This window comes from Vicugna pacos, chromosome 5, assembly GCF_048564905.1.
Source record: "Vicugna pacos chromosome 5, VicPac4, whole genome shotgun sequence".
NCBI lineage: Eukaryota > Metazoa > Chordata > Mammalia > Artiodactyla > Camelidae > Vicugna > Vicugna pacos.
The window spans coordinates 56,014,634-56,039,673 of record NC_132991.1 but is presented as its reverse complement, the minus strand read 5'-3'; the positions used below and the strand labels follow the sequence as shown (position 1 = coordinate 56,039,673).

At 37.3% G+C, this 25,040-nt stretch overlaps 1 protein-coding gene and 1 long non-coding RNA gene across 2 annotated transcripts in view; one reads left to right on the top strand and one right to left on the bottom strand.

Annotated features, from left to right (window-relative positions):
• Positions 1–1,043: 1,043 nt before the first annotated feature.
• The window catches only part of FAM171B (family with sequence similarity 171 member B), a 56,178-nt gene continuing 32,181 nt past the window's right edge, over positions 1,044–25,040 (bottom strand). Inside the window, exons 2-8 of the mRNA XM_006210003.3 lie at positions 21,251–21,484; positions 16,434–16,526; positions 13,425–13,583; positions 10,748–10,918; positions 7,557–7,673; positions 3,187–3,310; positions 1,044–2,891 (exon numbers count right to left, since the gene is read on the bottom strand). Coding sequence (XP_006210065.2) covers positions 1,547–2,891; positions 3,187–3,310; positions 7,557–7,673; positions 10,748–10,918; positions 13,425–13,583; positions 16,434–16,526; positions 21,251–21,484 — 2,243 coding nt within the window. The 3' untranslated portion in view covers positions 1,044–1,546. The remainder of the gene's footprint in view (positions 2,892–3,186; positions 3,311–7,556; positions 7,674–10,747; positions 10,919–13,424; positions 13,584–16,433; positions 16,527–21,250; positions 21,485–25,040) is intronic.
• LOC140696422 (uncharacterized) overlaps positions 11,181–25,040 on the top strand; it is a 32,880-nt gene continuing 19,020 nt past the window's right edge. Inside the window, exons 1-3 of the long non-coding RNA XR_012072727.1 lie at positions 11,181–11,600; positions 12,330–12,452; positions 22,473–22,649. This is a non-coding gene — a long non-coding RNA (uncharacterized lncRNA). The remainder of the gene's footprint in view (positions 11,601–12,329; positions 12,453–22,472; positions 22,650–25,040) is intronic.

Here is a 25,040-nt window from a genome sequence, read left to right as displayed (position 1 = left end):
TTTTAGTTCTTTCAACTTGTTTATGTACCTTGGGTCTCTATGTTGCTCCCATGTTAATTAGCAGGGCATGAGAACTAAAGCAATTTAGTTTCATTTTTTTCCCTCAAGGGAAAGGGGAAGCTGCTTCAGACATTTGCCTTTATGGAAGTTTTAAGAAAAATGGGATGAGTTGATTTTAATTAACAAAGAGCTTCATTTTTAGGACATATGAATGCTAATTCTGAGTTGAAGACACTTAAAATTAAAAACAGCTGTTGAATTGTGTTCCCACTGAATTCCTCGTGATGATGAAAAGAATGTATTCCAAAACTGGAAAAAAGATGTTCTTTATGTAACTTCCAGCATTTGAATGATTTAAGAAAAATTTTTTACTTTTGCCATGAAATTAAAACTGGCTTTCCCAAACATATTTTATGAATGTCAGTAGAAGAAAAAAACTGAATATATACCTAATATCCTGAAGATATTTTTGAGTCTCAGAGAAATGGCATTTTTTTTCTACTTGACGTTTCAAAAAAGTGAAATGTTTTTCCTTTAGCTCCACCTAGTTTAATTATTGGTGTTCATAAGAAATTGTCAATTCATTGATTTTTTTAATAACATTTAATAGCATTTAAGTGACTGAAATCTTTTTCTGAATAGAAGAAATATCTTAAAACTGACTTTAGCCTAAATATATCAATGAGTCTTAAACTAAAGATGGCGGAGGGGATGTCTGTTTTTTGGTTTTTTAGATTGGTAAAAAGTTTTCCTTGACAGCTAAGCTCATTTAATTTCTTGGTGGTGTGGGAAGGGGTAAGAAATTTTTAAATAAAAATTCAGTATCTGAGTATTCATTTCTCAGATTTCTAACAAATTGACACCTTATTTATTCTGTGAAGTTACATCCGAAATAACCAAAGAGCTGGCATTTCCCTCTCTCACAACCAAGTAGCTTTTTGCCCATCTTATATGAGTATGGAATTTACTTTTGGGTTGATACAATACACATGCTGTTTATCGGGGGAAAAACATGTGGTTTGGCTTTTGAACTCTAGAATAACATCAGTCCAGGACATTTATCAAGTTACTTTCAAGTATAGGCAGTAGAAAACGTAATAGTAACATTTCACAAGAATATGATGCTTGAAGAGTACAGTGTCATTTCTAAACGTTTCACAGGGGTAGTCATCAGAGCAGAGGCAACAATTTTGAAAGCAACTTTAGGAGTACACTTTTCACTGTTATTCTGCAGGGAATCAGGGCTAAACTTGCTGACGGAGCAACATTTTCGGATAACTAACGTCTCGAAGCTATATTATATTTTGAACTCCAGGATCATTCAAAGTCATCACCCAAAAATAAATGAAAAGAATAGGCCAGAAAAAGCATTCCTTGGTGTCTTTCTCTCACTACTGCATTACCATTTTACTATTTACTCTGCTTGAGACATGTCCAGGGACCACGAGATTCCTCAGTCTCAACTTTTAAGAAGTTCATACGGCAATTTACAACGAGAAGCAAGGATAAACAGCACGAGACAGCAGAGACACAACCACTCTTGATGTTAATTTATGGGAATAAGTGGGCGTTCCTCTCGCTTCTTCCAAATATTAGTCTTGCTATCTTTTTTGGCTAGCGGTGGCCTGCCCCTTTTCTTAGTCGGGGATATATTGGCTTCAAAATCTTCAACAGTGCCTTTTCTTCCTGGGGACTCCTCCCCAGGGTGCTCCACGATAGCTCCACTCCCTGCATCTAGGATGTGCCTTAAAGCTGGGTCCTCGGGGGAGCAGACAGTGGTTCCACTCTCACTACTGCTCAGGTCTAAATCTTCTAAGTAAAGGATCTTAGGCTGATGCATGCTTTTGATGAAAGTTTTCTCCCTCTCCAGTTTTCTGCTTGAGTGGTGCTCATTCATGTCCACCCCCGAGTCCAGACTCGTATCATTGCTCTGGGTTCTCTTGCCCTTTTTCAGGTCTATGAAGGAGTGCCTCACCTGTGCAACTGGCTTTCCATCAAGAGACACGAACCAGGCTCTAGGGTGGGGGGAGGGCTTTCCTTTGGACAGCTCTAGCAGGGTCTGTTCTGAAATCCCTTGAAGCTCTGACGAGAAGGGAGTCATTACCACAGCTTCATTTAGTGTTCCAGGAACAGAAACAGATTCTAGTAAGCTGTTTGAATACCGGCTCCAATCTGAAGTCTGGGATGGCAAGCTCTGTTGACCTTCGAGTGGGATATTCTCTTCCCTGGCATCTGGGGGCTGTGCATGAGAATGCATTGGCATTTTGGGCAATGTCTGTGTGAAGTTCTCTCTGTTTACTGGTTCCATCAACTGGCCATAGACTAACTGTCCCTTTCTTGGCAAAGTAGCTGACTTAGCAGTATGTAGCTGCTCTGGGGTGGAGAAAAGGTCAGATGTCTGAAGGATGGCAATGGGCTGGCTGTAGATGTGCATTAGCTGTTCAGGAATGTGGGGATGCCCATACACCTCTTCCTTACCTGTGAGGTACCTCTTTTCCTCTTGAGCATCACTTAGAGACGAAGGTATATTGCTGTTAACATGTTTAGGCTGTTTGGCCCCTACACTGGACTCCAAAGACTGTGTTGGGTTTCTTGAGTAATTATTTTGATTGACTGACAGAAATGAAACATCTTCATTGTAGATTTTTAAATTGTCCCGAGTTTTTACCACGGGCACTCTGTCTTCTGCTTCTACCTTTGATGGTTCCTTTCTCTGAGGGCTGTACGAGGAGTTTTTGGCATTGAATATCTGTGACTTGTCCTCAGCTTTTAATGCAACTTTGACTGAACTGATGTGATTTATGTGTGTTGTTGAAGTTGTCTGGTCTCTCTTGAGGACCTCAAGCTTAGTGACATTTCTTTCTCTTTTTTGTGGAGTACCACATTTGTCCCTAGAGTAGAGGGGAAGGCAAGAAATGCTTAAAAGTTAGGACCTAGAAGGCTTCATTAAAATAAATTCATAATATGTTTATGATCTAAAAGGCTTCATTTTAAAAAAAACATTTTGTAATATGCTTATTGTGTCTGTTATGCTATTGTCAGAATGTCCATTTTTATTTTAATCTACATATTTTAAAGACCAAACCACTGATTTCTAGAAATAAATTCCGTAATACAGAGCACACACAGACATGATAACTATAATCCGATAGTTTCTGTGTTCACACACCTTAGTATTGTTCTTACCTGCAGTAACAAAGAAGGACAGCAAAAAATCCAATGACAATGACTATCGTTCCTCCTAATATGGCTGTAAGAAACACTGTGTGGTAGGCAGTTATGTCCTTTGAGTCTCCATTTATACCTGAACCTAAATATAAACGAAGAGAAAACACTACTTGAGATCAAATATCCTGCGCGAGGCAAATGAAATACGTGTATACATAGTTGTATTTGCTCCCCTCCCAAGGCAGGCTTCCCTGTGGGTGGGGAATACCTTCGCTACCCACTTCAGGCTTAATCAGCTGACTCACTCTGCCCAGTGAAATGTGAGCACCTTCAATGAGGCTGCATGAATGCATGGCCTGTCCTTTTGCTACAGCCCCCGACCATGTGAGCAGTAAATCCTAAAGTTTTGCTCTTCCTTCAGCTCAGGTTCTGAACAAAGGAAAAAATGCTGAACTGAACCAAGCCAAGCCCAACATTTCTGAAATGAAAGCAACAGGTAAGTGTTTGCTGTTGTTAGCCAGAGACAACAGGTTTGTTTGTTACGGCGGCAATCTGAGCATTACAGACATCGGTACCAAGATGCTGAAATGCCGCTGTAACAAAAACCTAAAACATGTGACACTGGCTTCCAAGCCAAGCACTGAGGAAGCTGCTGCAGGAGGTAGTAAAAATGTGGTAGCAAAATATTTGGTGGAACAAACTGGGAGAAAACATTTCTAATGAGAGTTTTGTGTAAAGAGGTTTTGAGATAGAATGTTGGTAGTGAGTACTGATTGTTGGCTGCATCCTATTAAAAAAGAAACCTTAAAGATAAATTCAAACAAGAATTTGCCAAAGTAAACAGGGATGAAAGGACCAGAGAGAATCCAGAAACTGGGGAACCTGAATTAAAAGTTGCAATTCCTTCCAGCTGGGCTCTAGGATATGACAATGCCGTGTTCTCAGTAAGCTAAGCCCAGCAGAGGCACAGGGACCCATTCTTCTTCCTTACGAGAGCACGTAAGTCCAATGCTGCTGTAATCAGCTTAACTGCAGGGAAGAGCAGACTAAGCACCGGCACCGGGAATGACTGGTGTAGCCTATGAAAATAAATGCAACTAATCTTGAGATAATGTTTCAACATCACTAAGACTTCATTTTGCTCAAAAATGTATGTAACAAGTCAGTATCAGCTAGATTCTAATATGTATTCAGGGTGATAAAGTGGGGAGAGTGATGAGACAGCCGACTTCCTGGTCATCTCCACCATGAGGAAATGTCCAGCATAAGGCTCTCAGCTTCACCAGGGACACTAGAAAAACTAAGGATCATGAGGTCTTCAGACCCTTTACTTTTATCAAGTTACATGATGCAAAGTTAAAGTACCAGTCATATTAAAGGGTTTGGAGAAGCGGTGTTCTGGTTATGCACCCATTCAGACTTTGGAGCTAGAGTGCCTGAACTGGAATCCTGGCCTCACCCTTTATTTCTGTGTGGTTTGGGGCAGGCTTCATTTACATGTGTCTCAGTCCAGATCTGTCATCACTTACCTGTGTGGGCGGTTATGAGGATTAAATGGGTTAATACTTATAAAATATTTAGAACAGTGATAAGCACATAAGCGCTCAGTTAAGTGTTAGCTAAATTATACCGCTGTTGTGTTAAATGAAACTTCATATAAGAACAGGCAGTTCCAGGATCGACCACTCTTTCCTCTGTGGTAACTGATAAAGGGTTTATCATATCAAATAGGCAACCAAGTACAGCACTGCACAAAGTGAAATTTCTTCAAACAAAAAAGAAAAGTAGCAATTCCATCTGCAGATTCTTATTCAGGATCCAGAGCTGCCACAAAGTAAAGTTTGATTATAACTGGGAGAAATTCAACTTCTGCTTCTAAGAACATATGAATATATATACTTCCACAACAGAGTAATGCTAATGACTTACTCCACAGAATTACAACAGAACTCACTTTTGGAAATATAAGGCTGACACTGTTGCATTTGCCCCAAGTCTTAATGTGTGTATGACAATAGCAAAAAAGCACAGATCTGCACATGGGTGCGCACACATATGCCCAAAAGGAGTTAGAGGTAGAAAATTACAATCTCAATCAAATATACTTGAAAATGCATATTTAAAAACATTAATAATATCTTTTTAATAAACTCCATACTCAGCCACCCACCTACCTACAGCAATTTGTGAACTAATTAATTTCTTGCACTTAGATTTCTAGAATTCCTTGAAAAAATAGTAAGATGTATTTTTAAAACATACTTAGTATATTATTAACCACATTATAACTTAAGCAGCTCCAGCATACCAGACACTAACTAGCCCATCATAGGACCAATTTTGATTTCACAGTTAACACTCACATCCTAAAATGTGTAGGAACATTAGTGAGCCTCATAGCCAACTCTTGCAATTTAGAAAAAAACTAACACTCAGATGGGTAAGTACTATTTCAAGTTCACCCATTAATTACTGGCAAAGCCAGAACTACAATCAGGTCATCCCTATGTCTAGTGTAATGTTCCTATGACTGTGATATGCTCACAGAATGGATTTAAAAAAAAAAAAGCATCACTGGAAGGTACCTAATTCAAATGGGAATACCACACACACTTCCATTTTAGTACTCTGATTCACATAAAATGGTTCCCAACATACAAGCTAAAACAAAACTTCCACCGATTTTAAAATTATTTCACCTTTTATAATTCACAGTCAGCTTGTATAAATTGGTTGCTTCAGGCATATTTTTTGTGGCAAGTGCTCCTTCTCTAGAAAACTCAAGTGCTCCTTAGGTTACTTTTATTAGAAATGAATAACTAAGATTTAGTTGAGCTAAAGTATTAAATATTAGTGCTTTTTCATCAATATTTCATTAGAGTTGCAAATCTAGAATGGAATAAGGTCAGACAGCTGGCAAGACTGCATGATACTTTGCACCATGAAAAACAGAAATAACCACCCTCTGGTTTCTGAATAAATAATCTCGTAAACACTTGAGTTCAAACAAAAACAGATCATAATGGTTAATGGCTTAAATTTCTCCTGTTGGAATACTGGCTACAGAGAAATGTATGCAAAGTGTCATCACATCCTGGATCAGGGTGTGCCCTGGAACTACTGCTGAACAGCATGAAATAGCCAGCTTGCAGCTGCCTTTCAGCTGGAAGCCAACATACTAGATGAACCAAAAGAATTATCACTGACACCTGATTAAAGATGGAGTGACATACACATTCGGCTTTCACACTCTCCAAAAACTTCACTAAAATGCTGCTGTAAGTTTTGTTTTTATAAATAAACAAACCTATAGGTTAAAGGAGAATGAGATAAGAGACAAGAGCAACGAAATGATGAAGGCTGGAAAGTTGATGTAGCAAAGCTGGCAGCTGGGAAAGCCAAGAGGAAACTCAATACCAGCAAATGCCCAAAATGCCTAGAAAGTGATAGCAGGCCTGCAGTGCAACCAGTCTACACTACAGCAGGTTAGAATATTCCTTTTTTTATGAAGCTTTAATGGATGAAATATGCAATGTTTGAAAATTTTGAGAGATTTACACAACTGGAGATGAATGTAGGATTTCTAAGTACAAATTACATAGATAAACTGATACCATGTTAGTCAAGGAGATGTGAAAATACTCCTTTCTCCTAGGATATGAATGGTCATTCCCAGTGGACAGCTCTTGGTTCCTGTTCACCTTCTATGTGTCAGGCCAGTCTTCATTCGGGCTGTCACTGGTCTTATCCTGAAAACAGTCTGGGGACACTATTATTCAACAGGCCTTCCTCCTCCCCACCACACCTCCATGAGGAGTATCCTCATGACCCACGTTTAGGCCCAATGCTTTATCCCTAGAAAGATGAGGAACAGCATGAGGAAGAGACTGCAAAGGGTTGGAATCAGCTGTCAGGAAGCAGCAGTATTCCAGAGCCAGTCAAGTAGGCTTGCTCACTGGGCCCTCTCGGATGCCTGCCTTTTAGAACCTGGTTCTTCAGCCTTCCTTGGGATCCTGCAAACTCTCTGTATCCTAATACATTTTTTTTAATTATCTAAAATCTGTTTCTGATGCTTGCAACCAAAAGCTCTGACTGATCTGGGTAGAATTTCTTCCTAAAAAGTAAACTAAGAAAATCCTTGATAAGAACAAACTTCTTCACAGATTCATCAGATATTACAGCTATAAATGACCTTAGAGTTAGTGGAACTTAATCTTTCTTTATACACATGAAAAAAATAAAGCTGAGATCAAGAGACTAGAAGCTTTTCCCAGTCATACAGTAGGTAAGTGGCAATGCTTAGAATAAAATGGGAATCTTCTACTATCAATTCCAGTGTAAGTATTTGGATTTCTTTAAATTTACTTTTTGACTCATTTTTATAATACCTCTGGTTCCTGGAAGTGGAGCTGCTATCCAGTAGCCCAAATGTGGTGCGTCATAAGTCCAAATTAAATGATTATTATATTCCTTGACCATTCCCCGGCCATGATTTACCCAAGTACCTAAAAAGGAAGGCAAGTTAAAAATACTAATCAGTTTATCTGTAATGCTGATAGTTTGCTGACAGTCACATGTGGAATACTTTGCAGGACTTTTTAAAAGATTATGAAACCTGTGGCAATATATTATCATGGGATAATATATATATATATATTATAACATAGTATATATTATAATATATAAAAATAGAATAATTTGAACGGTTTGTTATGACTAAAGGAAATAAAATTATTATAAATAAACTAAGGATGGAGACATATTTAGGGAAATCATGACTCTCCAAATAATTAAATTACACACACTGAGATATGTCTTAAGGATGTGAGTAATGAAAACCAAGTTTATCAACAGGTGGTTATTTGCTACCTGTTCTGGGATTCTGATTAAACACGTAGAGTGTATATTTTAGGGCCTTATTAATTTTTAAATTAAATACTGCTTTTTTCTAATACTGCTGGCATACTTCTAGAATTAAATTTCTTAAACTTTTAAAAATGTTATCTTATTCAACAAAATGTCATCCATAGAAAAAAGAATTCAGTAAAACCAAAGTTTAATGAAGTTCAGCAGAACAAAGCTATTTGAGTTTTGTGTGTATTGTTTCAGTGTGATGATAAAGCTCCAACCCATAAAATAGTGTTTTTGATAAGGTAGACAAACTGGAAATGATGCAAATGAATCAACCTATTGCTCTTTAAATAGTCACATTAAAATTAAGCATTGCATGTGTGATAAATCAATTCAAAAACCCGGTCACTAGAAGGTACATTAGAGACAAAGGCCTTTGTCAGGAGGAGCAATTGGAAAGGAGGGCTCTAAATAAAGCAGATACTGTTTTTTAAAGTGTTTTAAAACAATTCTCTCATTCAACAAATTATGAGATTGAGGCCCAAATAAATTGATTAGTTCAAAATCACACTGTTGGTAAATGGACCAGAATCCAAGTCATAGAGCTCTTGATCTAATAATTTATGATAGTATATTACTGTGATACTGCTTTATAATAAGAAATATATGTATTTGATCTTAATCCCCAATATTGGCACAGAGCTCCCAATGCCTTGGAATTTAATTTTCTACTTGATAACATCCATAAAGCTAGAACGAGTGTCTTGTTGTTCACAACAAGCTGTTTTCAACCCCAGCTGAGTTTATGTTAATGAGATGAATTTTGGAAAGTCCTCACAGATAGGAGGCTGGTTGCCAGGTGAACCAACCATGTGACTAGAGGGTTGGGCCTTTCAGCCCCACCTCCATACATACTTCCAGAGAAGGGAGGGGCTGGAGATTGAGTTCAATCACCAATGTCCAATGATCTAATCAATCCTGCCTACAAAATGAAGCCACCATAAAGATCCCTGAACTACAGCGTTCAGAGAGCAGAGCTGGTGAACACGTGGAGATGCAGGGAGGATGATGCACCCAGAGGAGACAGAACAGAAACTCTGTCCCCTTCCCCCATACCTTGCCCTAGGCATCTCTCCCATCTGGCTAGTACCAAGTTGTATCCTCTTGTAATTTACTGATAATCTAGTAAGTAAACTGTTTTCCTGTGAGCTGTTCTGGCAAATGATCAAACTCAGGAACCACCAACTTATAGGCAGGCAGTCACAAGCACAGATGACAATCTGGACTTGCAGCTGGCCTCTTGAGTTGGAGGATACAGTCTTGTGGGACTGAGCCCTTAACCTGAGGGGTCTGACACTACAGGTAGAGAGTGTCTGAATCGAATGGAATTTTAGGACACCCAGCTGGTGTTGGAGAACTGCCTGGTGCGGAAAAACACCCCCACATTTGGTGACCAGAAGCGAAGTTTTGAGTGTGGTAGAGTTGAGAGAAGAGTTTGTCCCTTATAACTACCACTGTTAGTTATATAGTTTCCAGTCTTTCTTTAAAACATAGATACATTATTACTTACCTTCCATAGTGAACATGTGTGTATTTGTGCCTCACTACTTACCCTTCCAGTTGCAGTGAAATCTCACTCCAAATCTCCTGAGGATCAACTGCTCTCTAGCCTCAGTCCATGTGACTAGTTTGGGGCTCGAGTCCCAGCTCTAACACATCACTTAAGCCTAAATAAATCTGCATTCTATATGCAGGCCACAAAGATTGGTTCTGAGATGGGCATGCAAACCCTGCTCTACAACTGCAGTGAATCCAAGAGCTTGTGTAATAACAGCTACTAGGAAAAACATCTCTCTTGAAAGATGGACTTTAACTTGGGTAGGTGTAAATTTAGGCACCTACAGTCTCCTTGCCATTCAGAAGGGACATCGTATCCCAGAAAAGTATTAACACGGAAAGAGATGAGGGAGAAACCACGTCTTGTGAAACTGTCTAGGCTGTGTATCATGACTCACTTAAGACTGATCATATCCTTTGTTTGTTTGTTTTTTAGTAAAGACTCCCAGCTTATTTACATGGAGATACAAGAACAAAACCAAGAGAAGCAGAAGAGAAAAGAGTGCTTCCAGCTGCCATTTAGGAGGCTAAACTCAGGGAACAAAATCGGTACATTTTTTTTTGGAAAATAATCATTCTGCATCTCTATATAAAACAAAGTTATTTTCATGAAATCAGTGTACATTTTTCAATTGCTTTAACCAAGCTTTTAGATATAAATTCATATTGCCTATCAAAACAAAAACCCACAAAAGGAGAAATAATTTAAAAAATAAGAAATGTTTTCTGCTCAAAATGTTAGGGCATATAAAAAATGAGAATGTGATAAATAATGCCGTTTTTAACTGTAGTATTGAAATCATCTTCCTCACAGTTATAATAATCAAAGTGGGGCAAATTATGGTCATTGACAAGGTACTTAATATTATAACATTACTGATTTAGTGCTCTACTAAAGATAAAATATTTATTTTTGAATGTTTTATGTTTTAAAGAATGCATATTAAATTTTAATATTTTGTGTAACAAAATAGAAATTTTATTATTTGCTAATTATACCATGAGAAAGCCAAAAAAATTTTAATAAAAATATAGAAACATTAAGATAAAACATACAAATGCCCAAATCAAAACATTCAGAATATAGAATATCTTCACCCAGCTCACATACCTGTGTTCATATCAAACGTCCAGGCAGGAACGTGATCCCCTGCACTTACATCATTTGTATGTAGAAGGGGGAGAGAAACTTGAATGGAGCCGTCCACCTTTAATTCTTTTCCTCCAGAATATATTTTCACACATATTGCAGCAAGAGGAGTCAGTTCAGTGCTTTCAAAACCTAACAAAAGACAGTTCATTAAAATATACATGAAACACAGACTGTACTTATATGTTAACAACACATTAATAAGGGCCTAACATATCCAGTTCTATTTCACCCAGGGATATCCATTTAATATCAACTAGATACTGGCTTCTAATTAAGGATTTTTAAACTATAAAATAGATCATAAATGAATGCTATACTTATGTAATGTTGACAAATCAATATGAGCCTTAAGATCTAATTCTCTTTCATCTGATTTAAGGTCACTGGAATCTAATTCAATGTTTTTAAAAACGTGCAAGACCAACAGGAAGGCCGTCTCTCCGAGGAGGAGCCACAGCTGAACGATAAGGTAGCATCCACGCAGAGACCTCAGGGAGGAGCCTTCCAGGCAGAGGCATCAAGCGCACAGCCCCCAGTCAGAAGTGGTCTTGGCATGTGTCAGAAAGAGAGAAGACTGGAGGGCAGAGGGAGACGGAAACGGCATAGGGGCTGGGAGGCCATGGAAATGAGCTGTCATCATCACTACCACCGCACCTGGTAGATGTCTTCAGCCATCAGTCAGGGCAACCACTGGCTTATTGAAAATTTAAATATAATTGCATTAACTTCTGTAAACTTCGTGAAACGCTACAACCCTATCCATAAGATGAGCAGAGTGATGCCATACATACTCTGGAGACGAGTTACACTGGTAAGTAACGCAACTTAAATACAAATAAAGTGCTATGTGATCTGTAAGGAATTATGATCTCTTCAACTATAAAGCCAGCTGGCTTTCTAAAGTGACTGCTCTTAACTCCACCCCCCAGTTTTATGTAGTCAGTAGCTTCACATAACTGAATGCAGCCAAAACTGATGAGATCGCTACACCACCGTTTGGGATAAGGCGTTATAACTCAAAAATGAAGGAAAAAAGAATGGTACAAGGGGAAAAAGAGACTGAAAGACAATGAGGAGGAGGAAACTAACAAAAAATTTTCACTCACAGAACTCTAGAACTGTGCAATCCAGTACAGTAGCCACTGGCAGCATGTGGCAATTTAAATTGAAAGGAAATTAGCAATTTAGTTCCTCAGTGTACTGGTTCTATTTCAAGAACTCAGTCACCACAAGTGGCTAGCAGCTACCATGTTAGGCAGAGCAGAACATTCCCATTTGACAGCAACGCTCTAGAACTTTTAAAATGTTAGCAGCATTCTCCGGATAATTGAAACATTTAATGAATAATCTCAAAAACAGGTGGTAGAGGAATGCCAGAGGGCAGAGCACATTACAAGTCCTTCTCTGACTCTAGTGAGTCTTGTCCATAAACACCCTCCAGTGCCACGTGTGCTTCACCTGTGGTGGTGTATGCTGGTAGCATTCTTCTGATGCTTTGATTTTGAGCATTCTGTAACTTACGCCTGGAAAACTTTGGCAGGTGGCTTAGGTTGGCTTCCTCAAGAAGCAGACCCTGAAATAATCTGGGAGGAAGCACCCACCACTGAGGGAATGGAGGAGTAACTTGGAAGAAGGAAGGAAGCCAAGACGTGTTAATGGACAGGTATGTACACTTTATGGACTCTGTCATTGGTTGAGAGCTTGCCCCTCGTGAGGGCTAAATCTGCTTCCTGGACCAGGGAGTGCCCGTGGGCAGAGTCACAGATGTGTGCAGTAGGAAACAAAGGCTTGGAACAGAAGAGTGAGGGTCACCTGGCTGGGGCATCAGCAGCATCAGCTAGAGCAGGTTAAAAGAAATAGAAAACTTGCATGCTTATTACTCTGATTTCTGACTGTTCCCCCAAATGATATGGATCAAAAATTTGACTCAGGTAAAACCATAAAAATTACAGATTGTCTGAAGTCATCTAAAACAGTGGAGTTCGTTAGGTGCAACAGTGGAACAAGTGTGGATGTGCAGAGGGAAGACAGTTTTTATAAGGGTTATTTACAGGTGAATTGTTAAAATGAAGAATTCCATCATCTCCTTAACTTAGGTCATGACAGCCTTATGTAAATATATTAGTGCTGTTGAATCTGAAAATATCTCTTTTCAAATATATTTTGTATTTTCTCTCTAAAATTATAACATTGAAAAGAAAAACTTCCAATTGCTTATCTGAATCTATAAACATTTTTGTAACAAGTATTGATACTTCTGATCAATCTGATAAGAATGAATAGGTCAAATTACAAAAGTATATATAAACTTCTTAATCAAATTTCCATTTTTTAATTTTTTTATTTTGCAAAATTATACAATAATCATTACTATTTTCTATAACTTGTTTGCCTCCTTTGGATGAACATATCCTATAAATTTTCCATTAATTTGAAATAATGTATGCAGAAGATTCTTGAGTGATCTTTTATTGGACAATAATAGACTTGCCTATAAACATTCTAATAACCAGATTTAAGTTTCAAAAGTAACATGTCTCCTCCAAAGCTTAAATGGATATCAAATATCTAAATAGTATTTGATGAGATTTATGTACTTTTTAAAAAAATAGATTACATAAAAATTAGAAAGTACCTGACTTATTGAGAGTAATTCCAGTTGTATACAGAAAATTGTCCACTTTCAAAAATTGTTGTAGAACCGTAAGATAGCCTGTAACGTTGCTAATGTGATGGTTGTCGGGTAGTTTAATTAAGGCTTTTGAAAACTGAACACTTGGTTGAGATTTGGCATCTGAAAAAGGAAGCCTCATTAACAGACAAAACAAACTCATATTAAGCACAGTATCATCGGTCAGGACATTTTACTCTAAGGGAAGCAATTACTTCTAAAACATTACTAACTCATATAATTATTTTATATTCAGGTCTGAATAAATTAAAAATCTCCCTTTCTTTAGATCACCCAAGGCATCTTTAGCCTAGAGACTACATGATTCTACTGCCCAGCATTCCTTCACCTTCGAGTTTCACTCTAGGGAACCACACATTGACCCATGGCGTTCATGGGGGGGTTCCATTTCTTAAACAGGAATAGTGTGCTTGCCAGAATGGGCTGAAACCAATAAAAAGCATCTCATTATCCTCTTGGCCACACTGATTTGCTGAATGACGGGGCTTGTGACAGCCACAGTTAATGAGATGCTCTTCCCCACTGGATTTTACGTAAGCAGGTCTATGTCAGAGTTGCAAAAGCCACCTTGTGACCAAAAATGAGACTCGTGTGAAAATTGAGATAATATTTAAGGAGCAGAGAGTTAAGAAATGGAGAGAGAAAAACTAGTTCTCAGTTATTTCAACTGAAGCCCTGATCATGTCTAAAGTCTAAAACCATTCCTATGCTTATCAGTTATTCACGCAGTAAATAAATAAGTGCCTCCTTTGGGCTTAAGCTAGCTTAGGACTGGGTTTTCAGCAACTTGTTGCAGAAAGCGTCTCTGACGAGAAGCCATATACTCAAGTGGGTAGGTTTCTCTATCAGAAATTAAACACACATTAAAAGTCTTTCAAATGCCAAGCACTCAATTTATAAATATTATCTCATGTTAATAACTTTGAATTGACTACCTTCTAGAATAATTTATGGAGAACTCAGTGATATTTATTTTTTCTATAATCTACATATCTTTAACAATCCAAGGTTCAACTCTTAAATCACTGAAACTAAAAATTACCAGAAACAATCAGTTAAATTCTTAGGATGAAAAAGTATCAGTTTTTAAAGAGTTACCTGACCAACTACATTTTGAGAATTATATTACATTATTTATCATCTATGTATGAAGCTAGAATACCTGGAAAATAAATAGTTAGGGGATATAAAGAAAAACAAAACATCCATAAAATATTATTCTTGTTAAATTACCTTGAGGGAACAATTCAATACCTTTTGATCCCTTACAGGTACTATCAACTTACTCTTTTAAACTGTGTGGCTTAATTATGATGAAAATCCAACTGTCTTCACAACTGAAAACATGTACCCTAAAGGGAACAACTAGCTGAGCTTCTCTAAGGTTTTATACATTCCTGAAGTCTCTAATTTCTCCTGCTCCTTTTACTACAAACATATCTACACATTTTCACTATATTTTCACTGTTCAGATAAAGTCCTGGAAGGAAAAATATAAATGTTTAATGGAAATTAAGAAGTGAGGATGTGTACTAAGGAAAGCTTTAACATCAGAAACATCCAACTTTTCCCCACTGGCCTCATCCATGGGTCAACTCTTAGGGAAGTGAGGCAGTAAAAGGAGGGACCTGAGAATTCAGGAGACCTCAGTGTTCTCACGGAGAGGCGCCAAGGCACGGCAGTAGCACCGAGACAGATGAGAGCTCACCACTGCTCGGTACGCTGGCAAAGGAGTGACCCATGAACACACTCACGCTGACCCATTTATGTAACCTAGCAGAAATTACGATTTGTAATGGGGTTCGAAGAGCCCGGTAAAGAGCAGGAGTGCCCAAATGAAACCAAAACAAATAAATACAAACACTGCAGAGGGACTAGGGAGAACCTGATTTCACTAAGGCCCCAGCAGCGTAAAATGTGGTCTCTCTCTGTGCACATATAGTTCCTGTTTACTTTTCACCCCTCACACACAGCTCCACATCCATCCGTCCTGCCATGTACCAGCAAAGTCAGTTCAAGCAGAAGAGTCTACTGCCTCCCTCAGTAAACTACTCCAAGACTAACTGAGCCCTTGTTTAATTTTTTTCAAATGATAGTATTAGATTCTTTTTCCCCAAACATTAGGAATAAATCAGATAGCGTCTGAAAATTAAGAGAATTTCAAAAACAATTCTTTTTACCCTGACTCTCACGTTGATCGGACCCCACTTTGAAGTTGTCTGCCTTTACCAGTCATCCCTATTATACTTTAGTTCTAAACATTAATTCCCCAAAAGAAAAACAAAAGGAAGATCACTGTCATTTATAAAGGTTTGACATAATGTTCAGTAAGAGTCACAACATGCTGGGCTTTCCCCTAAGGACTAGATAAGGGAGGTAAGGATGGAACTCTCATCTTTATGGTTGGTTAAGCAGAGCAGGGGACAGAGCTTGACTCTGACGCCAAATAAGGTGTCTTCCCCTGGGATGTGCAAGTGGGGCAGATCGCTTCTGCAGAGCGGATACTTCATCCCCCCCGTCTCAAGCCTTCCCCACACAGGCAGCAGATAAGTGTCAGAGGCAGGAATGAAGGTGACCTGCAAACTAGAAAGCCCCAAAAGGCTGCGTCCCTTCCCCAGTTTCACCAACCACTAAAGTCCAGCAAGAGGTGGGATTTGGAAAGAAGTTCAAAAGCTCTTTCCAGTATTTGAGGTCAAATGTTCTATTGAGGGTGGCTAAAATAGTAAAGAAGAGAATGATTTCCATTACACACACACTCTCACACACACACACACATTTGATAGTGAAATGAGAATCAGTTCAGATCAATTTATCTTCAATACTAATCGTCCCTGATCAATTTAGATTTTTCCCACTTTATCATCAACACTGATTCATTAGTGAAGTATAGTTATACAATATAGTCACTTTTAAGTGTTTACTTGCTAGCTAAGTAAGAAGTGGTGTACTTACCAGCTAATTTTCCAGTAATTAAAACAGTGTCTTCAAATAGCCATATATTTGCTTGGCTTTGCGGGAACAGTGAAAGTGTAACTGATGAATATACTGTGAAAGACAACACAATTACAATATTTTATTAAACATGGAGGGAAAACCGGAACAAGTATAGTTCTGTTCCAGCAGGTCCTAAAAATGAGGGGAAAAACAAACTGTGTAATGGGAAAAGCAATTCAGAACAAAGAAGGAAGTATGCATGTAAAACATGATGGAGGGGAGAAAAGAACATAACTGAGAAGATTGGGCATCACTATTGTATTTTACTGACCTTTTATTTCATATGGTAGTTTGTACCAAGGTGACTAATCAACCCCAGATATACAGGGTCAAGTTAAATGCTTGAACAACCCCCTGCTATTTTCTCTATATAACTGTTACTTGTTTCCTTCTTACAATTTTTAAAACCTTTTTTTCTTGGCCCCCTGATGCAAGGTTCTCTGAGATCAAGAGTACATCCCCTCTTCTTTAACTTCCTACACACGGTGCAGTGCTCTTCCTCACACAGTGTGGTTCGCCCAACAGACTGAGTTGGCAGAGGAGGAAACAGCTTAACACACAAAATGACCCACAGGCCGCCGTTAGTCACAGCCAGGATAGGGCTGAACCGGCCTGAGGGAGTGAGCCCCTGAAATGCGTAAGCACAGACCGCCTCGCAGATAACTCAGTTCTTTCAAGATCAGGAGCAGGAAGCAGGGACAAAAGGCCATCATTTTATAAGCAAGAACAAATCAAATAAGCTTACCAATCCTGCAAAAGAAAAGTGTGTTTTGACGGGTTACCTAAAGCACGAGTTCTCATTCATCTCTCACCTCCATGCGATGTATTTAAATATTAACAGAAAGGACAGAAGATCCCTAAATAACTTAGGAAAGGATAAAAACACACGTGCATGGGAGTACTTCTAATATTCTGCTATACTTCAAAGAGCCAAAAAGGAAATGTGGAAAAGGCAGGGTAAAACCTAAAAAGCATATAGTGACGTATGGATAGATGTAAAACAAAATACATTTTCTTAAGTAGGAAAAAACACTACCAAATGTAAGCGTAATTTTAATTGAGAATACATGAACATTTAGACTGATTACTGGATTTATTAGATTGAAGAGGGCGTGGTAGGGCAGAAGCTAGGTCCTTTAGAGGATTATAATCAGGGCATTATCCCATATTTGGTCACTTTCTTAGTCATAGGTGGGTTACAAGGGGCAACCCAGACAGCTTTTCAAGGTTATTAAACCTGAGGTGAATCGAATCTCACTAAAACTTACATTCAGATTTCCTTTTACTTAAAAAAAGGTTTCTGATTATAAAAGGGACGTATATCTACTCTGGGAAAGGTGAGAAATACAGAAAAGGAAAGAAGAAAATAATGGTCATCCCAACATATCACAGAGACAACCATATTAGTATTTCAGTGTAGCTCTTCCTGGAGTTGTCCTTTGATTTTTTAAAAACTAGGGAGTATGATTGTGTACACAGAATAGTTTCACCCTGCTTTTTCACTTAAGATAACATTGTAAGCATTTTTGTACCAAAGTAGAAACTTTTCATAACACTTTCAAGGTCACATATTTCATTTCTTAAAGTATCAAGATTCACTTAACCACTATGCTGCATAATAGTGTATATTTAGATTGTTTCCATTTTCATTATTACAAAATATTTAAATCAACATCCTTGTGCGCAAATATCTGTCTACTTTATCTCTATGTTTGTTTTTAGGACAGATTCCTAGCAAAGATTCTGAAGATTTTTAAGCCCTTGACACTCATATTTCAAAGCTGTTGTCCAAATAGTATTGCTGACTTCTGGTTCTAACAACACTGTTTGAGAACACCCATCCTGCCTCACTTGTCAGTACTGAGTATGTCCACTTTTTGAAAGCTTTTCTAAGGTGAAAAATCTAAGAAACATGGTTTGTTGCTTCTTTTTGTTTGTTTGGTGTACTTAGATTATTTGGAAGGTAAAACAGTTTATATTTATAAATCATTTGTATTTCCTGTTTTGAAAGTTGCTAAGTCATAATTTTGTCCATTTACTTTACTTAGGCAGGGCGTTGGTATTTTTTTATTGTTCTGTATGAATTTTGCATATTAAGAATATCATTCATCATTTCCTATATTTTTCCTAACTTTATTATGCTGAAATCTACCTTTTATGACATCTTTCATTGCTTTTAAGTTTAAACAGACCATCCTAATTTACAGAATCAGATAGTTTATATTTAATGATTCAATTTTCCACATTTGAACGCTCTGAAGCAATATATTTTAGAATATGTGTCCAAATTAATTAACTCTAAATAGTTAACCAAAATATCCCAACACTACTTACTGAATATTCAGCTTTTTCTCAATTATTTATAACGGCATCTTACCAATAGATTATATCTTTATACATACTAGTATCTGATTTGTACCACAGTTCAAATCATAGTTAGATATCACAATTTTAATTTTGTAGCTATACAGTATTTTAGTCATCTGGAATGGCAAATTACCTCTAGTAAATCTTTTAAAACAGGATTCCCAGGTATTTTTACACATTTATTCTTTAAGGATTATTTTGCCAAGTTTTTTTGTTATGCAGTAAATCTGGGAAGAATGAAAGTCTTTTCAATATTCAGGCTAATAAAAAATAGGATATTTTTCCAGTTATCTGGTGTTTTAGCTGATTTGGGGGGATTTTTGTTTTTTTTTTTTTTTAGGTCTATCCAGTAACACTTGGTACTTTTATTTTCCCTCCACACAGTTACTTCACTTTTTCGTTGTTAGGCTTCCCTACGTATTTTGTTTGTTCTTGCTGTTCTGAGAGGGACTTTTTTTTTTCATTATTTCTCCTAACTAGTTATGACTTCTGGTGTCTAAGAACTTCTACGACAATGTAAAATACAGACATCTGTGTTTAGTCTCTTACTTTACTAGGATCACCTCTAATGTTTTATGCTTAAGTGTGATTTTAAGATACTTGACAATATCTTTGTGGTCCTAGTCTTTAAAAAGTTTGTTCTTGGTTAGGGTGAACTTATGAAATGCACTTCAGACAACTATTGATATTATCATAGAGTAGTAGTTCTTATTTGTTCTACTACTATGACATATAAAATTATTAAATTTTCACACACATTTGACATCCCTGTAGTCCTGCAAAGAAAAATCCTACTTGGTCTTGACAGCATGCTATATTTAAGTACTGGTGAAATTCTTTTTTTTTTTTTTACTATTCTGATCAGGATTTTTGCACTTAAGAGTTATAGGCAAGATTGGTCTGTAGGGGTGCGTGTATATATGAGACGGTATGCATACATGAGGGCATTTCATTTTGTATCACCTCTGTTAGGTGTCAGAATGAAGGCGTTACTGGTTTGGTGAAATGATCTGGGGTACTTTTTCTTACAGCCTTCGCAGTTATCTTTACCTGGAACATTTTACCCATGGTTATTATTCTGCCTCATCTAAAATCAATATAATCATTTATATTCTCAAAATCATTCATTTTACTGATTTAAAATTACTGCCAAATTTGATAGATATTTTTATGATTTTTAAAGCTTTTATGTATTTCTTTTCTTTCCCTCATTTTTTAGATTAGCTAGATAAGTGTGTAATTTGCTGAATGAACTAGCATTTTGTTCACTATTTTTTCCCAATCTAATCTTTATTATTTCCTGTTTCCCATTTTAGTTGGTTCCTTCTTTCATTATTTTTCTCACTTTTGTTGGATGAATAGTTATGCTTAATTTGTCTTTTAGGAAAATTAAAGCATTTGAGATCATGAATGTACCTCAAACCCATCCCTACACAGATTTTCTAGTCATTGTTTTATTAAAATTTTGTTCACATGAACCTTACTCAATTATCTAATTCATTTTTCATTTTCTTATTCTAAATTTAAACAGTAGTTCAAGATTCAAATGTTTCCAATATGAAATTAAAATATCTAAATCCTAACAAGAACCACCACAATAAAAAATTTAAAATTTTAAAAAGACTGATTATCTAATGATTTATCCTTCCAATCAGTCAGGCTTGTATTCTGGCACCTTGTATGTCCCATTCTTTCCAATATCCAATTAGTCGGTATACTAAGTCCTACCAATTTTTTTCCAGCTTTATTGAGATGTAAGTGACACCTCACATCATCTAAGTGTAAAGTGTACAATGTGATGATCTGATGTATGTGTATACTATGAAATGATCACCCCAGCAATTCCTCACTCTTCCCCACGTATGCCCGTGGTACTCACCTCTCCTTTCCATTTCCTCTCTTCCATCAGGCTATGGCTACAGTCCACCAGCACACCCCCAGCTTCATAGCCAGGCTCCCTGAATTCATTTTAGCCCTGTGGTTAGCCTATTTAACACTATCAAGTAAATCCAGCTTCTAAACAACTTCCACTCATGTGCTCAAGAACCTAAGAGAACAGCTTTATTATAATCCAAACTGTTTGTCTCATCTTTTGAGAATGTCCTTTCGTCACCTGGCCCTTACTTTACGTAGCCCATCCCGCTTCCCACTAAGCCCGTGGGCGTGGCACGCCCTTCAGCACCACACAAGCCTTGTAGCAGAGCACAGCCCTTGCTCAGGATTCCTTCGAGCCCCTGTAGAAGGAAAACGGCCTTCATGTTTTCTTCAGACTCACACTCCTTTCTAACCTCCTTATACTAACTTCACACAGATAGTCTCCATTTCAGTCCACCAGAACAAGATACTCCCAAAGCAGAGATAAAAGCCATTGGCATTTGGCAAAGGCAAAACACTGTCTAAGGGCTTACTTGGCATTCTTCCGGTGTTCCAAGGCAGAGAGGTCAACACGTAGCCATCTTTGTAAGCAATAATGGTTAGGCTGAGTCCTAGTTTATAGGGCACTCTTATCAACACTGCTCCATTGTTTTTCGTCACAGTGGAATTTGTCTTCGTGTAGTTGACAAACACTTCTACAACTGCTTGACTCAGGTACTGACGACTGATGATGTCATTCACCTGGACTTTCAGCATAAATACAGACACTGGAAGAGAAAAAAGCCAGAAACGGCAGCACATTAGATCCTAGAAAGCGTATGTCTCTATACTTTAAGGTGTGATTTAAGACATCGGAACAACAGTACGACTTTTGAAAAACTTAGGAAATACATACACGTGGATGTATAGAAAAAGGTGTATAAAAACATTCCAAATTCATTACTCTTTCTAAAACTGAATAAATTTAAATTTATTATTAAGAAGGCACAGAACTATCACTCCATTTTCTCTGCCAATTACAAAGAAAAGAAGTGAGAACACTGAATAAATGGAAAGACAGTTTCTCACTTTAGGAAAATGATTTTTACTTTGTGTCACTAATTTCTAATGTCATCAAGTTATATGGATTTAATACTAATTCAAAATACAGTCAAAGGTCTTAGAATAAAATGCCATTGCACTAAACCCATTAGTGTGTGGCTAGCTCCTTTATTTTGTTCTGCAGTCTGGAAAGCAGGGGATGTGTTTCAGTGCCAAATTTCAAAATATCAAAACAAAATCTCAGATGGACCTAGAAAATATTATGCTTAGTGAAATAAGTCAGATAGAGAAAGATGAATACTGCATTATATCACTTATATGTGGAATCTAAAAATAACACAAGTGAATGTATATGAACAACAGACTCACAGATACAGAAAACAAACAAGGTTACCAAAGGTGAGGGGACAAATTAGCGGTATAGGATTAACAGATACAAACTACTATATATAAAATAGATAAGTAACAAGGGTATATTGTACAGCACAGGGAATTATAACCATTATCTTGTAATAACTTATAATGGAGTATAATCTGCAAAAATACTGAGTTACTATGCTGTACACCTGAAACTAATATGGTAAATCAACTAGAATTTTAAAAAACTTTCTCTAAAATATAAAAAGCATTATCCATTAAATGTATAACAAAACATACTAAGATAATAAATTGAAGAAAATATGAATTAAAGCTTGTTTCTTCTTAAACCTCTAGCCTTGCAGATCTTGACAATGTGTTCATGAATTTACCCATGGTAATGTCTGGCTACAAAAGAACTTTACCACCATGGAAATGCCTTTGCAAAGCCTGTATCACAACACCTTTGCCAAAGATGCCTTCTCCTCCACTACAAATGGACTCACCAGCCATTCCCTAAATGTATGATTTTGGGTAAGTTACCTACCTCAGTCCATTTGCTCATCTGTAAAATCAGAAGAATAGTAGCTACTCTGAGCTAATAAAATAATGCAAATAATGTACTCAGTACAGTGGTTGTCAAATCAAATGTCAGTATTATTTACAACAAAAATTATTATTCCATAACTGGAAACCACATCACAAATAGGAGTACATCAATAAGAAACATCTCTTAAGGATAGATTATGCTGCTATGCATTTGTATAAACCCACTTTTTTCGATAAAATTTTTAACAAGGACATCACACCAGGTAAAAAAATCCTAGTCAACATTGACTGTGTTGCAATATTGCTGTAAAATTGTTGTCATATCTTACCTATTCTTTCTTAAAATAAGCTAGACTTTCAGTTGCTTTGGGACCATAACAAAGACATTTAAAACCATTGTAATAACTGCCCAGTCCTAGGGAAGGTACCATCCAGCAAGTTAGAAAATAGCTCTGATCCTGTTAAGAATCTAACAATGAGGTTAAATGTTATCCAAACAGTTCTTTATATAGTCAGACACAAACATGTTTTTGTATATTTCCTCATATACGATAAAATTAAAGCTCTAATAAGAACTCAAATGTATTGAGGGTTAATGGGCCAGGCACTGTGTTAATTTTTAAGTGCGTCATTCCACTTAACTCTTCAAAAAAAAACCCTCATTAGAAAGGTACAATTGTCTTCATTTTACATGTTGGTAACTGCGGGTTAGCGAGGTTTATAAGTCAGCCTTGGAGGAAACAGGACACAAACTTGGGACACTCTCCTCAAAGCTTGTGCTCTTACACTATTGCTTTACAATTGCCTGATTATACTCTTAAAAGCTTACTCTTAAAATGAGAATAATTAACTGTGGGGAAGAAAGGAAGCATTAAATCCTGTAGAGTCATACCATAAAATGAGGTTCCATTAGTCTGCCTGAAAACTGTCAATTTCCCGGGCAACAGTTTTATTATATATTCAAATGTGAATATGGAAAACATTACAGGGCAAAACATAGATCCTGATGTTCATGCGCACCTCCACTTTCTCAGCATTGTTAACGATAGAAAAAGCCTCGTCACAGGTTAAATTATTTGAGAGTAGTCATCACTGTCACTACTGCTGATAGGAAGATTCAGGAGCGTCAGGTACTGAAAGGTCAACTAAGCCCTGGGCCTCAACTCCAAGTGTTCCTCGAACTATTTAACTTTTCCCTAACGTAAGTTCATCCCATTACTATGTTTTCACACTAAAATAAAATCACGTTTCTAACAATTTTACATCAAAATGTGAAAAAGGGCTATGAGTAAGCCCATTTTCCTGGTTCCAAGTTTTATGTGTATTATCACAAAAATCTCAGTATACCTTTGCAAAATATGTAATATCAAGTCCATTTTACTGATGAAGAAACGAGAATGCAGACACTCGGGCCATTAGGCAAAATTCCTCAAGTCTCAGTTATTAAGAAGCTGTGACAGGCTTCAAGACTCCCCCCACCATGAAGGACTCCAAAGCCATTTTATACCATATTACAGTGAGTCTTGGGGTCACACTACTTAAGTCAACTCAAGGAATGTATGATTGCAATCATCATGGAGAACTTACATTCTTATATAACATCAATTATAAAGAAAAATGTATCCATACACACACACTGATGCCCCACAGCATGGCTTTAAACTCAAATGGGAAACAACTCTTGGGTAAAAGAAAAAAAAAACAGGTTGTAATAGATACAGCATGACGGTCTCCTAAACCAAATGTCTTTGGATAGGTCCACCTAGTACAAAAAAACTATGTGTAGAGGACAAGTACCTGCTGCTCAATTCAAAATACTTCTTTCAGCCACTTGCCTCTAATCCCCTAGACAAAATTTTTGAGCCACTGGCATAAAGCATCTAACTATGCGGGCCACACAGTCTGCCAGGCCCTTGAAATGCGAATACAGACACCCAGAGGCCAACAGACGCTGGAGCAGAATCATTATGAGAGGCTATGAGCTCCTACCCTCCGTGCTTCCCTGTGCTTCCTTGGTCCTTCTGCTTCGGGAAGCTGGGTCTGTAAGCTCCTCCTGCCAACCTGCGAGCTGTATCAAAATCCCTCCCCAGATTCTGCAGCCAGAATTGGGTTCTGCTGCTTGCTTCCAAAGGAAGTACCTTAAATGACATAAGATACAACTGTAAATATAGGCTATTTTATTTAATAAGATACCCTATTTTTTAATAAGAGAAAGCAAAGAAAGGAAACATAGTGTACCCAAAATATGACAAACCATGTAAGAGGAAGACTGCACACAACTGAAAGATAAGGGAATTAAGATTCCTTATTAAAATTTGGTAATGGGTCTTATTCAAACCGAATGTATATACAGTGGCTCCTTTAACATTTTCAGGA